This window comes from Sinocyclocheilus rhinocerous, unplaced genomic scaffold (genome assembly GCF_001515625.1).
Source record: "Sinocyclocheilus rhinocerous isolate Xijiao unplaced genomic scaffold, SAMN03320098_v1.1 scaffold1565, whole genome shotgun sequence".
NCBI lineage: Eukaryota > Metazoa > Chordata > Actinopteri > Cypriniformes > Cyprinidae > Sinocyclocheilus > Sinocyclocheilus rhinocerous.
In genome coordinates this window covers 231,897-246,466 of record NW_015655464.1, presented here as the reverse complement: position 1 = coordinate 246,466, position 14,570 = coordinate 231,897, and the positions used below count along the sequence as shown (strand labels likewise).

At 44.3% G+C, this 14,570-nt stretch overlaps 1 protein-coding gene across 1 annotated transcript in view; it reads right to left on the bottom strand.

Moving 5' to 3' along the window:
- Positions 1 to 11,651: 11,651 nt before the first annotated feature.
- The window catches only part of LOC107718347 (transient receptor potential cation channel subfamily V member 1-like), a 37,600-nt gene continuing 34,681 nt past the window's right edge, over positions 11,652 to 14,570 (bottom strand). The window contains exons 11-14 of the mRNA XM_016525393.1: positions 12,652 to 12,947; positions 12,394 to 12,515; positions 12,070 to 12,173; positions 11,652 to 12,000 (exon numbers count right to left, since the gene is read on the bottom strand). Coding sequence (XP_016380879.1) covers positions 11,888 to 12,000; positions 12,070 to 12,173; positions 12,394 to 12,515; positions 12,652 to 12,947 — 635 coding nt within the window. The 3' untranslated portion in view covers positions 11,652 to 11,887. The remainder of the gene's footprint in view (positions 12,001 to 12,069; positions 12,174 to 12,393; positions 12,516 to 12,651; positions 12,948 to 14,570) is intronic.

Here is a 14,570-nt window from a genome sequence, read left to right as displayed (position 1 = left end):
CTCTGAGCAGCACGTTTGGTTTGGAGCAGCATTCAGGTCACCTACACTTGTTTGTTGAGACGGTTCTGTTGAGCAATTTCACTTTCTTAGCGTGCAGAGTTTCCTGTATGACACTGGAGGACTGTGGCAGAGTAAGGCGGTTTTGCCCCATGCATGGTGGTGTAGGTGAATACATTACATGAACAAAATGAAACCATGCAGTCGATTCTTAATTAAGTTCTTTATTGTCACTGTACATGTACAATGAAACTTGGTGCACACCTGGTAAAGAATTTGCTCCTTTGAGGTGAAGCTGGTCTGTACCTCCTTTTCCTCTTTAGAAACAAACAGAAATTAACAAACATGTGCAGCACATGAAATATACCGCATAAGCTCAATTAAAACAAAAGAATGACCACAAAAACCGCTTGAAATGTGATGATATATTCCAACTGTTTATTAACATTTGAAATGCCACTGAACATTTTAAATACATATTGTTTTGTATTGCACTCAACAACAATAGTTATATAATGAGCAATATATAACTATAGATATATATAACAATATAATGAACAATAGATAAATGTGACCTGTGTTAAAAAAATTAAAATATTTTTTATATGAATGATACAGTATTAAAATATTTTTTAAATTAAATACACTTAATTACAAAGTGTGATTATTTATACATTTCAATACAGAAAAAAGTCCTACAAGCGTTGTAGGTCATACCATACCAGCATGGTAGGTCAGATGTCTCAGACATAGATATGTACACGTAGATGCCTCATTAGCGACTGTTTCCATGGGCCGCTATACGTAACGCCCGTTTCACACCGCACGCGTAAGCAGACGTAAATCAGGGGTAATTTATTTATTTATTTATTTAATTTAAACAAGGCTGATTTATACTTCTGCGTCGGACCTACGCCGTAGCTTACGCATAGACGCACACCCATACGCAGTGGCCTGACGTGCACCTCTCCAAAAATCTAACAGCGCGTCAATTCTACGCGGACCGCAAGCGCTGTGATTGGTCTGCTAGAACCCCTCCCTCCATATGTACTTGAGTTTTGTGTGTGTTTATGTGCACTTTAATATATTTTAATGTTACACCTTCTTATATAAAATAAAACAAACACTGCTGACTAGCGGTTTGCATGTGTACTGCACGTTGACGCGGACAACGACGCAGAAGTATAAATGAAAACTGACGCATAGCCTACGGCGTAAAGGCTACGGCGTAGGTCCGACGCAGAAGTATAAATCAGCCTTAAGCAGTGCGTATTTTTTTCGGCGCACATGTTAACAGATTAGAGCGTTCACACCGCACGCAGTGCCGCGATAGTTTCGGCGCCGAGTCTATTTTTGCTGCGCCGCTTACCCTGAATTAAAGCCACAGTGCATTTTTCTTGATCAAAATTGACCTGATTAACATGAAAAATTACACATTTCGCTGTAAAATCATGTGAGCTGTTTCGTGTTTCACAATCACGGGGTAAAAGGCACACAGTATTGATAAATACTTTAGCTAAAATATTTTTTTATACTAATGTCTAAGTTAATACTTGTTCAAAACAATCACTTTAGCAAAGTTTGTACTTGGCTATTTTCTGCTTATTTTGATCAATAATGTTCACTAAATGATTATCTTAAACCAAACTGATAATCATTAAGAAGACATTTGTCTCAAAATATATTCAATAAATTTAGCGATTCTCATTTGCTACTTAAATCTACAACATTCAAAAAAGAAAACAATATATATTATAGTAGCACAGAGTCAACTACATAAACACATCACTGCCAGAGTTATTGCCCAAACTTCAACGGCCTGTTTAAATCATTAAAACTATAGGCATTTATTAACTTTAAGATTACTTTTTATCACGTAAACTATGTACAGCATGTTATATGCACGTGACAGAGGGGAACACAGCAGCATCACAGCATGCTGCCCGTATCAAAGCACATGACAGACAGCTGCGCGACAAACGCTGCCATTGTGAAAGCACAATGGGCGCGCGCCGCTTCTGCGCTGCTTACCCCTTATTTACACTGCACACGTCTGCGGCGCGTTACGGCTCCGAAGTGGTTTTGTTACGTCCTCCACGCGGTGCCAATTCGGATCAGAAGCGCAGCGGTATGTGCGGTTTGGACGCGGCGTCCGTCAAAAATAGACTAGGCGCCTATTTACGCGTGCGGTGTACTGTGAAACGGGCGTAAGCCGTCCGCCATATTCGAAGGGTCAAATTGACATCATTCACCATAACAGTAACATAAGTTACCAATGTTTCAAAACTTGTAATATTGAGTTAATACATTTAAAAAACACAAACCAACACATTCTCACCTGTGAAAGATTATCCCGTTTCTTCGGGAATTTAAATCCCGGCGGTTTTTACAACCATCAGCTGTGCAGGATTGTGGCATTTTCGAATATTCATTGATTATTATGGTGAATGACGTCAAGTTGACAGTTAAAGATGGCGGACGCTTCTACATGCTTGGCGCAGTCAAATGGGGAATCTACCTATAGCCTACATAGCTATCTATGGTATCAGAGAAGTGATTTTGAGTATTGTATCTTATGTTTGGTCATTAAACACCATGGCAACTACAACTGAGTCGACATCTTTTCCGTGGACCAGAGAAAAATGCTCTGCAGTAGACTACAGGAAATGGAATGTTTCTATTTAAAAGATAAAATGATCACACTACAATATAAAAAGGTCACACTTGGTTTTAAAATTAAATAAATTTAGAGATTCTTTCATCCACAAGTCTACTAATTATTTCACACAGCCACAAAATGTAGCAGTCAGTATATCTGACTCTGGCCATGGATTTAAACATCCAGAATACACAATTCTTCTTTACAATTTTGCATAGTCCATTGACTTTTATTCAGAATCGATTTGTATGTCACTCTTCACAATATAAATAGTTCACAACAACTTTACAAAGCTTATACATCGATTAAACGTTACTATATTGAGTAAAACAACATTCAGTAGTTTCTAAGAATACAGTTACAGAATACAGTTCTTATTCAGGACTGGAAAGTCAACATTTAGAGGGAAAACAGCTTCCACTCCGAATGAGGCCCTGGCTGTCTCAGTTACGCTGATTGCAGCTTGTTTTATTCAATGGCTCTATTTATCAAAGGGATACAGCATCGGAAGTGACGCAGACCAGGCAGGTCGCTGCATTTACGCTATCTGGTGTGGATGTCAATTTCAGTTAGGCTATATAAATGAAAGCACAGCAGGACATTCGCAATCTGGGGTCACAGCATTTCAGCTCTGCAGTGAAGTAATAGCCGGAGGACATGACCCATCCATCACTGAACCTTAATGAATGGTGTGCTACTGGCCATTAAAATAAGTAAAGAATGACATGAGTGGACACATTCAATTATAGTGGCAATAAGTATACTGGTGTTAGGCACAGTGGATTCGTCTCATTTAGAAGGCTGCGCCCTCCGGAGGTCGCATTCGAAGGCTGCATACGTCATCGAGGCTGTCTCATTTCAGAAAAGCAAGTAGGACACTCCGAATGCGACCTTCTTTCACGAGAATTCGGAGGATGCATGAGGTGTATCCTTCCCTGCTACAGATAACCCACAATTCTTTGCGTCGCCGTAAACAACCGTTGTTAATTTGAAAAATGCCGGCGCCGGCAGATGTACACACAAGCGCAGATGTGGTGTTTACAACTTAACTTAAATCGCCTCGGTAAAAACGGATAAACTTTGTTTTTAATATCCTCCTCCTTTTTTTTCTCTAACAGATGTCTGTTACGCTGCAGCTCCTCAAACATTGAACAAAATAAAACAAGTAAAAGCATTTTTTTTTTTTTCAAATTACTTTCCAAATTTAGAAATAATTTTCCTTCATTTAAGTTGTGTGAGAGCGCAACGATGCTCTAAATGTGTTGGCATAGCAACGTGATACTTCCTGTTTCCTTTTCCGCCTGTCCTATGAAGGCCGTCTCGTTTAATTCTAGGTTGAGGACACTTCGTATATGCATCCTACAGAGGATGCCACCTCCAGAGTATTCGACCTCCGGAGGGCGCAGCCTTCTAAATGAGACACAGCTATAGTGTCTGGACCTTATTTGCATCATCCTGTGATGCTTGTTAGATGTAGGTCTCCGTTGTGCCACATCACAAGCAGCACCACGCGTAACCACAAGAGGGCGATATACACAAACAGTTTTGCCCCTAAAATCAGTCCAGCTGATCATCTGCTTCATTGTGTTTTTAAGATGAGCTTTCAATAATTACATTGTTATCCATTAATAGTGAGCTAAATATGTAAATATATCACAATACCAATCACTCATAATCACTCAGAACATAGGCCTAAATTCTGAAATAAAAGTCTATAGCCAACATTTAAACTTTGCACAGTTTTGCGTGCAGGTGTCTGCAAACTGTTGAAGCATTTTGATACTGTTTCCTTCTCTCAACTCAACTCAACAAATCTGTTGGTCTGTAAGTATTTTTTCTAATTTTGAGCTAACTTCAGAAGATTATATTACTTAATTGATTATGAAGTCTGAGTCCTCCACGTTCACTTGATCCTTTACCCCAGGGATAGGCCACGTCGGTCCTGGAGTGCCGCTGTCCTGCAGAGTTTAGCTCCAACATTGAAGACATTGATTAGCTTGTTCAGATGTGCTTGATTAGGGTTGGAGCTAAACTCTGCAGGACAGGGGCACTCCAGGACCAACGTTGCCTATCCCTGCTTTACCCACTGTTTTAGTTAAATTCTGTATCCATTCAATTACCCCAATTATTGCAGCTAAAATTAATTCTTCATTATCTACTGCCGCTGTTCCTTCATCATTAAAATGTACAATCAATTAAAATGGCTTCTATTACTCCAATTCTTAAACATATTGGGGTGGATCCTAAAGATTTTAATAATTATTGGCCCATTTACAACCTTCCTTCTATTTCAAAAATTCTTGAAAGAACAGTAGCAACTCTTCAAAAGAAAAAAATAACTCTTAAAAAGAAAAAAATCTTCAAAGTAATGACATCTATGAGCACTTTCAATCGGGCTTTAGATCTAAACATAGTATAGAAACGGCTCTTATTAAAATTACAAACAATCTTCTTGCAGCTGATTCCGGCTGTCTTTCTATTTTTATTCTTTTAGATATTAGTGCTGCATTTGACACCATTAGTCATTCAGTACTATTGGATTGATTGGCTTGTATTGAGGTAGTTGATAATGAACTTCTTTGGTTTTCATCTTATTTAAATGACAGAAAACAGTTTGTAGAGATTAAGAATGTTCAATCTGAGCCCATTTCAGTTACTCACAGTGTTCCACAGGGGTCAGTGTTGTGTCCGCTTTTATTTTTCATATTTTACCTCTTGGTCATATTTTTCGTACTTATGTTATTCATTTTAATTATCACGACGATGATACACAACTATGGATGAAACGATGCACCGCGAGCCGGTTGAACATCGATACAAATGTGACGATTCAAGTCGGTTGAGATGTTAAACGAATTGCTATACATTTGAGGGTGGGAATTTATATGAATGTATCTCTGAGGGGAACTGACGGTCTTCATTAAAGTTTAGATAGTATTTTCTTTTCATCTCTTCTCTGTATAATACTTTTATAGTAGTGTTAATAAGTGCAGTGCTGCTTTGTTTACAGCAGTAACCAAGGAAATGCTGTATTGCTGCTGTTCCAGAAGTGCCTCCTGCTGTCAGAAAGTGAATCTGCGTCTCATTCAACCAGTCTGCTGTGTTTGTTTCGTGCAGATGTTTTATGTAGTATAGTTTCACAAAACTAAAGTTAGAGCATTCAGTTTTTGTTTAAAATTATACAATCTAATTTAGATTAAAAAAACTACTCATGCTGCATCTTTGTTTGGATTGTGATTCAAATGAAGTGGTTGCTTCTAATTTTGAATGGAAAGAGCACAGACAAAGCCTTAGTTTGATTATATGAAGAGATTTCTTTTTGTCTTTTTTTAATTTTTTGATTTGGGGTTTGTTTTAAAATTTCAGTTTAGTTTTGTTATTTGACATATTTCAATTTCACAAAGAAATGTGCAGCATTTTGTCCAAGCAATAAAAGGACACCTTTTCATTTATAATTTGTCTTAAATCTCATTTTGTTTGAAAAAATCATATCGTGAAATGAGCCCTCCGGAGGAGCCTGCCAAGAGTAAACTCGACTCCTGGTATTTTAGATCCTCTCGCCGGCAAGCTGATTCGAGGGCGTCGGTCCCCTTCTTCCCCGATGTCCATGAACAGCTTGTGAAGACCCTGGGCTCGGACATCAGCCTCCCGTCTAAGCAGTGCAGGACCACCGCCCAGCTCGCTAACAAGGCCTACGCAGTAGATGGTGAGGCGGCGTCAGCACTGCATACCATGGCTGTGCTGCAGGTGATTCAGGCGAAGCTCCTGCGGAGGGCGGAGCCCTCACACCGGATGCCGTTAATGACCTATGCGCGGCGACATACTTTACTTTGATGGCCATGAAGCGCGCAGCTCAGGCAATCGGTAAGGTGATGGGTTTTATGGTCATACTTCAGAGGCATCTATGGTTGAACCTAGCTGACCTCAAGAACGCGGACCATAAAATTCTGCTTAATGCCCCGGTGACTCACTCCGGCCTCTTCAGTGATGCCGTGGAGTCCATCATTGAGCTCTTCGCGCCAAGGCAATGAGCTACGTGATCCCAAGGCGTGCTTTCCAGCAGCAGACTGCGAGATCCCGGTCTTCTTCGGCGCACGGTCCAGCGCAGAGGAGGGACACCAGGCCGCAGCCGCTACTATGACTGCTGCTGCCCCTCGCCAGGAGGCGGATGTGTGGAGGAAGGTGTGGGGACCGGGGAAGAGGCGCCACGGCCAGCGGAGGAGCCCGTGCCGCGACTCCTTCCTGCCTCCAGCTGCCAAGCCGTCGTCCTGACAGCCCGGAGAGGAGCGAGGAGTGCGAGAGCAGCCCTGCCCCCAAGCGCCGCAAGCTGTCCCAAAATTGTTTGTGTTTGATAAACATGTGTTCAATAAAAATGCAGACATACGCACAAAGAGAGCTTTTCCCTCCTCACTCAGTCGATGTGGCGCTGCTCGCCCCACCTCAGAACGGTGCAGAGCCGTCGCCCACACCAATTATAGCCACGCAGCACTTGCCGGCACATCCAACGACCAAGCTGCTAAAGCCGCTATGTCAGTTCCTGAGCGCGTGGGAAGTTATTCCGGGAATCTCGCCCTGGATACTCGGTATGATAGAGTGTGGGTATACCCTTCAATTCAGACACAGACCACCCTGTTTCAATGGCGTGGTGCAGTCTCTAACATTGCCTCGAAATGCCCCAGTTCTGAGACAAGAGGTATGCAGCCTGCTCGAAAAAGGAGCGATAGAGTGAGTCCCTCCGAGCGAGCTGGAGAGCAGGTTTTTCTGCCGCTATTTCATCGTACCCAAGAAAGATGGGGGACTCCGCTCGATCCTAGATCTCAAGCCTATCAACAGAGCGCTTTGCAAGTGTCCGTTCAGGATGATAATGCTGAAACAGATCCTGGCGCAAATTCACCCCAGGGACTGGTTTGCGTTTGTGGATTTAAAGGACTTGTACTTTCACATTCAGATAGCACCGCGTCACAGACGCCTTCTTAGGTTTGCTTTCGAGGGCACGGCGTACCAGTACTCTGTTATTCTGTTTGGGCTGGTTTTAGCCCCACACACTTTCTCAAAGTGCATGGATGCAGCACTTTCCCCCCTCAGAGTGAGCGGGATGTGCATTCTCAACTATCTGGATGATTGGCTGATTTTAGCTCAGTCACGGGACACGCTAGTCGGCTATATAGACATGTTGCTTCGTCACTTGGAGTCCCTAGGGCTATGTGTCAATATGCAGAAGAGCATTCTCGCCCCAAGTCAGTCTATAACATATCTGGGGGTGTGTTTGCCATTTTGTCTTCCCTGCGCCATTTCAGACTGGGCAACTCTGTTCACTTGAAGAAATTTCAGAGACTGCTGGGACTAATGGCAGCTGTATCAGGTTTACTACACATGCGTCCGCTGCAGTTATGGCTGAAATATCGAGTCCCTTGGATGGCGGCGACTTTGGGCAATTTGCGCATTGCGGTCTCCCGCGGCTGCATCGAAGCTCTGAGGCCATGGCGCAACCCAGATCTCTTCAGCCGGAGGGGTTCCCCTGGGCTTGGTGACGTTGCACGTTGTGGTCATGACAGACGCATCAACTCGCGGCTGGGGAGCAGTGTGCGAGGGCATGCCGGCCTTGGGGCTGTGGGCAGAACCCCAGAGCCGGTGACACATAAACCGATTGGAGCTGGAAGCAGTGTTCTTAGCTCTAAAGGTTTTTCGACTGCAGCTGGAACAGCGGCATGTACTGATTCGCATCAACAACATCTTTGGTCTCGTACATAAATCACCAAGGAGGTGTGCACTCCAGGGCGCTGTACAAGCAGGCAGCGAATCTCCTGCGGTGGGCGGACCGTCACTTTATCTCCATCAGAGCAGCACACATCCCCGGTCTCCTGAACCGCGGGGCGGACATGCTTTCGAGGAAAGGGATTCCTCAAGGAGAGTGGAGGTTGCACCCGTCAGTTCGGATGATTTGGACCTGCTACGGAAGAGCGGAGGTGGATTTGTTTGCGATGAGCGATAATACGCATTGCCCGCTGTTCTTCTCTCTGTCTCACTTTCCGCTGGAAGGGGATGCTCTGATGTCGCCTTGGCCAGCAGCCAGACTGTACGTGTTTCCCCTGATCAAGATATTGCCACTGGTGTTATGCAAGATCAGAGAGGAGGGGGCTTCGGTGATACACGTGGCCCCAAGCTGGCCGAACCAGCCTTGGTTCCCGGACCTGACAGAGCTGCTGGTGATGCCGCCCTGGCCGATCCTTATCAGGAAGGATCTGCTGTCTCAAGCGAGTGGCTTGGTGTGGCACCCGAACCCGGAGTTATGGAGCCTTCATGTGTGGCTGCTTTGGGGATATCAGAGTAGCTGAGCGCCCTGCATTCTCGTGTGCTTGACACGCTCTCGGAGGTGCCGGCACCCTCCTTGGGACATATGTATGCCCTAAAATGGGGAGTGTCTGTGAAATGGTGCCGTGATGCATATCGACCCCGCTGCTTGCTTCGTGTTGGATGTTCTGCGTTTTCTACAGTACAGGCTGGATAGTGGATCTCTACCGTCAACTCTGAAAGTCTATGTGGCCGCTATTGCCTCATTTCGTTCCCCGCTGGGCAGGTAATCGATCAGTAGGCATGTGCTAGTGGTGAGATTTCTTAAGGGGCGAGGAGATTGCATCCCCTGCATCCACCTTCAGCCCCACCCTGGGACCTAGAGGTGGTGTTAAGAGCTCTTTCACAGCCATCATTCGAGCCTTTAGCAACCGTTGCTATGAAGGAACTCAAACTCGATCTCTCAAAACTGCACTCCTTTTTGCCCTCGCTTCGGCTAAGCGCATAGGGGATTTACATGCGTTTTCTGTGGACAGCGATTGTATTCGCTTTGGACCCGGTGACTGCAGCATCATTCTCCGGCCGAGACCGGGTACGTGCCTAAATCCCGATCTACTCCCTTCAGAGCGCAAACTGTTTCGCTCTCTGCCCTGTCTTCTGAGTCATCGACCTCGCGTGATGCGGACGCTCAGATTTCGGTGTGCCCCGTCAGGGCTTTGAGGACTTACATTGACCGTTCGGCCAGCTTTCGGCAGTCTGACCAGCTTTTCGTGTGCTATGGGGTGGTTGTACGAAGGGCCGGGCTGTGTCAAAACAGAGACTTTCCCACTGGATTGTGGATGTTATCACGGCTGCTTATACGAGCCAAGCTATTGCCTCCTCCTTGGCGTGGTCAAGAGGTATGTCGATTCAAGATATATGCTTTGCATCCGGCTGGTCTTCTCAGAATACCTTCGCCAGGTTTTACAAGCTGGACATTCAGTCCTTAGCTTCCCAAGTGCTGTCGGTGAGTGCTTGATTCACGTTATGCTACCTATATTCGTGTGTGTTATCTGCCTTGCACAGTTACTACTCTGCGCAGCCCTCTATGCTATTGTTGTTGTTGTTTTCCCTGTACTCAGTGCAGCTCCTGTTATTCAATGTCTAATTCGATTTGTGTACCATCATCATGTTATGTGTTATGCTGCTTAACACAGTTATCTCTGTGCAGCCCCCCTCTATACTGTTGTTGCTTCTGCCCTGTTCTCAGTGCAGCTTACGTTATTACTGGCCAGATATGCAAATTTAGTATACCTTTAGTATACCTGGGTTCTATCTCGCTGAGTGTGTAACTTGTTCAAGCTGCTCGTAGCCTCTCTCATGGTGGGATTGAATATCGTTCCCATAGCAGAGAAACATCCGCGATGTCTCGTGAAAGCTCGGAAGGGAACGTCTCCAGTTACTATCGTAACCTCGGTTCCCTGAAAGCGGGAACGAGACATCGCAGAGATCGCCGTGTTTACTGCTCGACCAGCTAAGCGCGCTCAGTATCAGATTCTGACGTAATTGTCGCGTGCACCGCATTTTATACTGCCTCTCGAGCTCGTTAGTATTTGAATGCGATTTGCATACTTCGCGACAATTGGCCAGTCAATTGGACTGGCGTGAGCCAATAGGACTTCAGGAAAGGTTGGAAGGGAAGGAGTTCTCATAGCAGAGAAACCTCCGCAATGTTTTGTTCCCGCTCGCAGGGAACCGAGGTTACGATAGTAACCGGAGACGTTTTTCAGTTACATTGGCTTCCTGTACGGTATCGCCTTCATTACAAAATTTTGTTGCTCCCCTACAAAGTGTTACATGTTGGTTCTGTTTAGTTCCATTTTGGTTTTGGCCCTGTCCACACGAACACGGTATTTTCAAAACCACAGCTTTTTCTATTCGGTTTGGCTGTTCGTCCACACGCAAACACAGTATCAGGTCACTGAAACCGAAACTTATTGAAAACTCCTGCCAGGGTGAAGATTTTCAGAAACTCCGGTTGCAGTGTTGTCGTGTAGCCGGTGAAACCGGAGATTTTGGCTTGTGATGTCGGAGTGTGTGCTGTTATCTTATTTGTTTGACGTGTGCCGGTATCTCCTTTGTTTTCACGAGGTGAGTCTGTGTTTAGCCAACATGGCTTTACGGTTAGGGTTATATTGCCACCTGTTGGTTTGACATGCTCTTGACAGCGCTTCATAGCGCGTTTTTCCGTTTTCATGTGGACGAGAAAGTACTTTTGGATTCTCCTCCTTTTTCGTGCGCTTTATATTACTCCAGCATCTTGTTACACAAAGCTCTTCATAATTTGGCTCCTCTTTATTTATCTGACCTCCTTCAACCATTCATTCCTTCACATTCTCTAAGATCATCTGTTGCTGACTTATTGATTATTCAAAATTTTAAGTTAAAGGTGCACTAAACGATTTCTGTATTTGAAAGCACCAAAACAAACACACCCATACCCCAACAGGACCTCGTCCCTATTTTGATAACTCCGCACACAACCCTAGCAGCAACAATGGTGGAATTTGCTATGCCTGCCGGCCGCAGCATTCAAGCAAAACTCAGATTAAAACTTATTTGTTTAGAATAGCTTTTAGGTGATTTGATTGTTTGATTTGTTAGTCTTTGTTTTGTATTTTATTGACTTTTGTTGTAAGGTGTCCTTGAGTGCCGTGAAAGGTGCCTATAAATAAAAGGTATTATTATTATTATTATTATTATTATTATTAAAGGGTCATTCTCATTATCTAGCACATTTTTACGTCACCAATATATGTCTCAACTCTTTATTTATTTATTTATTTATTTATTTTTCAAGTTTTAACTTGTAAGTTTTAATATGTAATTTTTCCTACACCAGTTGGACTGAAAGGGAATTGTAAAATACATTGCAGTAGATTACAGATTATAAAGGCATCATTATACGGAGCTAGAGGCCTCAGCTAGAGGACTCAGCTCCTGTACATCTCTGCGTTGTGGTCTCTGTGTCCAACGTTTACTGAACGTTTGCAGGAGTCCATGCCGGCTGGGCTCTGCAACCAATACAAATGATATGATGTAAGATTAAAATAACACACACACACACATTTAACACTGACTACCTCTCTGAAGTTTAGTTGGGGAAGGTACAGGCATGCATTTCCCAGGATCCTCGGTAACTACACCCAGGTTTCTGTTCCATTGGTTCCAGTTGACTTCCTCCACACTGAAAGAAAGAGGACCCATGCTTCAATTATTGCTCATGGTTTCACTTAAGTGTGTTTGACAGTAAACACAGATCAATACAGGGTAAGTGTGCATTATTATGTATAATGTTTGTGTTTGCATGCTAATATCCTCTTTTCAAAATGAATCATCCATTTTTAAATAGGAGACAAATGCAGACTTTAGATCTTGTGGTTTCGGGTGGAAGCCAGCAGGGTCACCTGAAACACCAGCGTCGATCAGGCTCCTGCTCCCTGCCTAGATCCTTCTCTTCCCCGGAGCGCAGCCTTGTCTTCAGACAGTGGGGAAGAATCCACTCCATGTCCAAGGTGGTGATTGCACGCTGTGAATAACAATGAATAACAAACAAAAATGGCAAACCATTACAGCCATTTTGCCCACTGAATCATTTAAAGGATTTACATTGTATGTTTATTGCAGAAATGTGTAGACAGCTTTAACTTTGCCTTTGATTTCACCTGTAGTTTCCAGATGCTGGTGCTCTCTACAGACATCTCCTCCACTCTTTGATTCATCAGAGCGATCAGCATGTTCAGCAACAAAATGTAAGTCATCACTATATACAGAATTAGCAGCACATAGAAGACCTCTATATACTGATACTGATCTGTGAACTCCAGATCTCCCATGCCAATCGTAAATTTGAACAACTCCAGAGTGGTGTAGTAGATGCTCTTGAATGAGGGCTTCGTACAGTGTCCTTCAGAACTAGATTGTTCACTAATAGATCCCTCATCAAGGAGAGTTACCACGGCTGTTGAGTAAGAAACAAATCATTAACACACACTCATTCAAACAATTGGGATTGGTAAGATTTCTTAATGTTTCTGAAAGAAGTCTCTTATGCTCACCAAGGCTGCATTTATTTGGTCAAACAGCAAAACACTAATACTGTGAAATATTGTGACAATTTAAAATAACTTTTAAGTAATAATTTCTATGTTAATATATTTAAAAATGTAATTTATTGCTGTGATGGCAAAGCTGAGTTCCCTTTCAAGGGAACTTCGAACTGCGTCCTCTAGGGGTCGCTATGGGGGATGCCTCGTCGTGACCCGTGTCTGAAGCATACATTTAAAAAAACACATCAACAACACGTTGGCCGGCGACAGCCCATGACATCACTACCGGTGCGACTATAGTATAAATAGGCGCCGGGAGAGCACATCATCCTCTTCTTCGTCTTCACTGACCATTTTGTTTGAAGTGTGTATTTCCGTGGTAAGAGCGATCTTTATTCCTTCATTATGGCGAGCACTAGCAAGTCGTCTGATCCAGGGGCCAGTGCTCTGCTGAGTTCGACCCAGGAAGAGCAGGAGATGTCTGAGGAGGGCAAAGAAGCTGAACCTTCCCAATCCTGCTGCCCTGCGTATGATGAGTGCTATCTTTCTGGCCGTAACCCTCCAGCTCAGGTGAGCCTTCCTTTCTTCCTGATCTCCATACAGAGATCGAGAAGGAATGGAAGAAGCCATTTTCCTCACGCATCCATCGATTCCAGCATACGAGTTATGCCAACATCGAGGCGATCCGCGAAAACAGCTATGAGAAGATGCCCCCGTAGAAGAGACGCTGGCTAGCTATCTCTCTATGGTAAGGCATCCTCTCTTAAGACTCCCTCCTGACCATCTAAGCCCCTTCAGGATACATCTCGCTTGAATGGCAGGGCATACGCAGCAGCAGGTCCGGCTGTCGCTTCATTGCACACGATGGCGGTGCTCCCCCGAAGGCCCAGGTCTGAGCCCGAACAACACAGGGGTCCTGGCCCATCTCGGTCTGAGGATCAGAGACGGGCACAGAGGGCTAGTGTCGCGGCTCATGCTCCTCCCCCGCCTGCAGGTAGGGGTAGGAGGAATCGTGGGTCAAAGGGTGGTAGGCAAGACCTAAGGGATGTGATCCAGACAAGGCGTCAGCGCTTTTGTCTGGATCAGAGTGATACTTGAGTATCTACTCATTTCCTTCAGGTGTCTTACATCTGCCCATATCTTCCCCTTCCTAATTCCCCTATAACCACCATCTCTCCACCTGACCGAGGTTAGGTAGGAACTTCCTGCATTACAGTCTCCTATGCTGGACCTATGATGTTTGGGTTGGTTCTAGGGCTTCATAGTGACCACCTTGCTGATGGTCCGGACTAGAGGCTTCTTTGGGTCGCTTCTTGAACGGGGCTCTTGCGCGGGAACCATGGTGGGCGAGTACGATCCATTTTTATAAAAATATATATTTAATTCGCTGGTGGTTGTGTGTATTCCATCTGTGAACTTTCTTTGCAGTGTTTTTCGGGACCTGTGTGTTTCTGTCCTTTTCTAGGGTAGGTCCTCGGTGAGCACCCCCTCTGCTGGATTCAGAAACCGGGTTCTCGACTTGCAGTGATTACCTC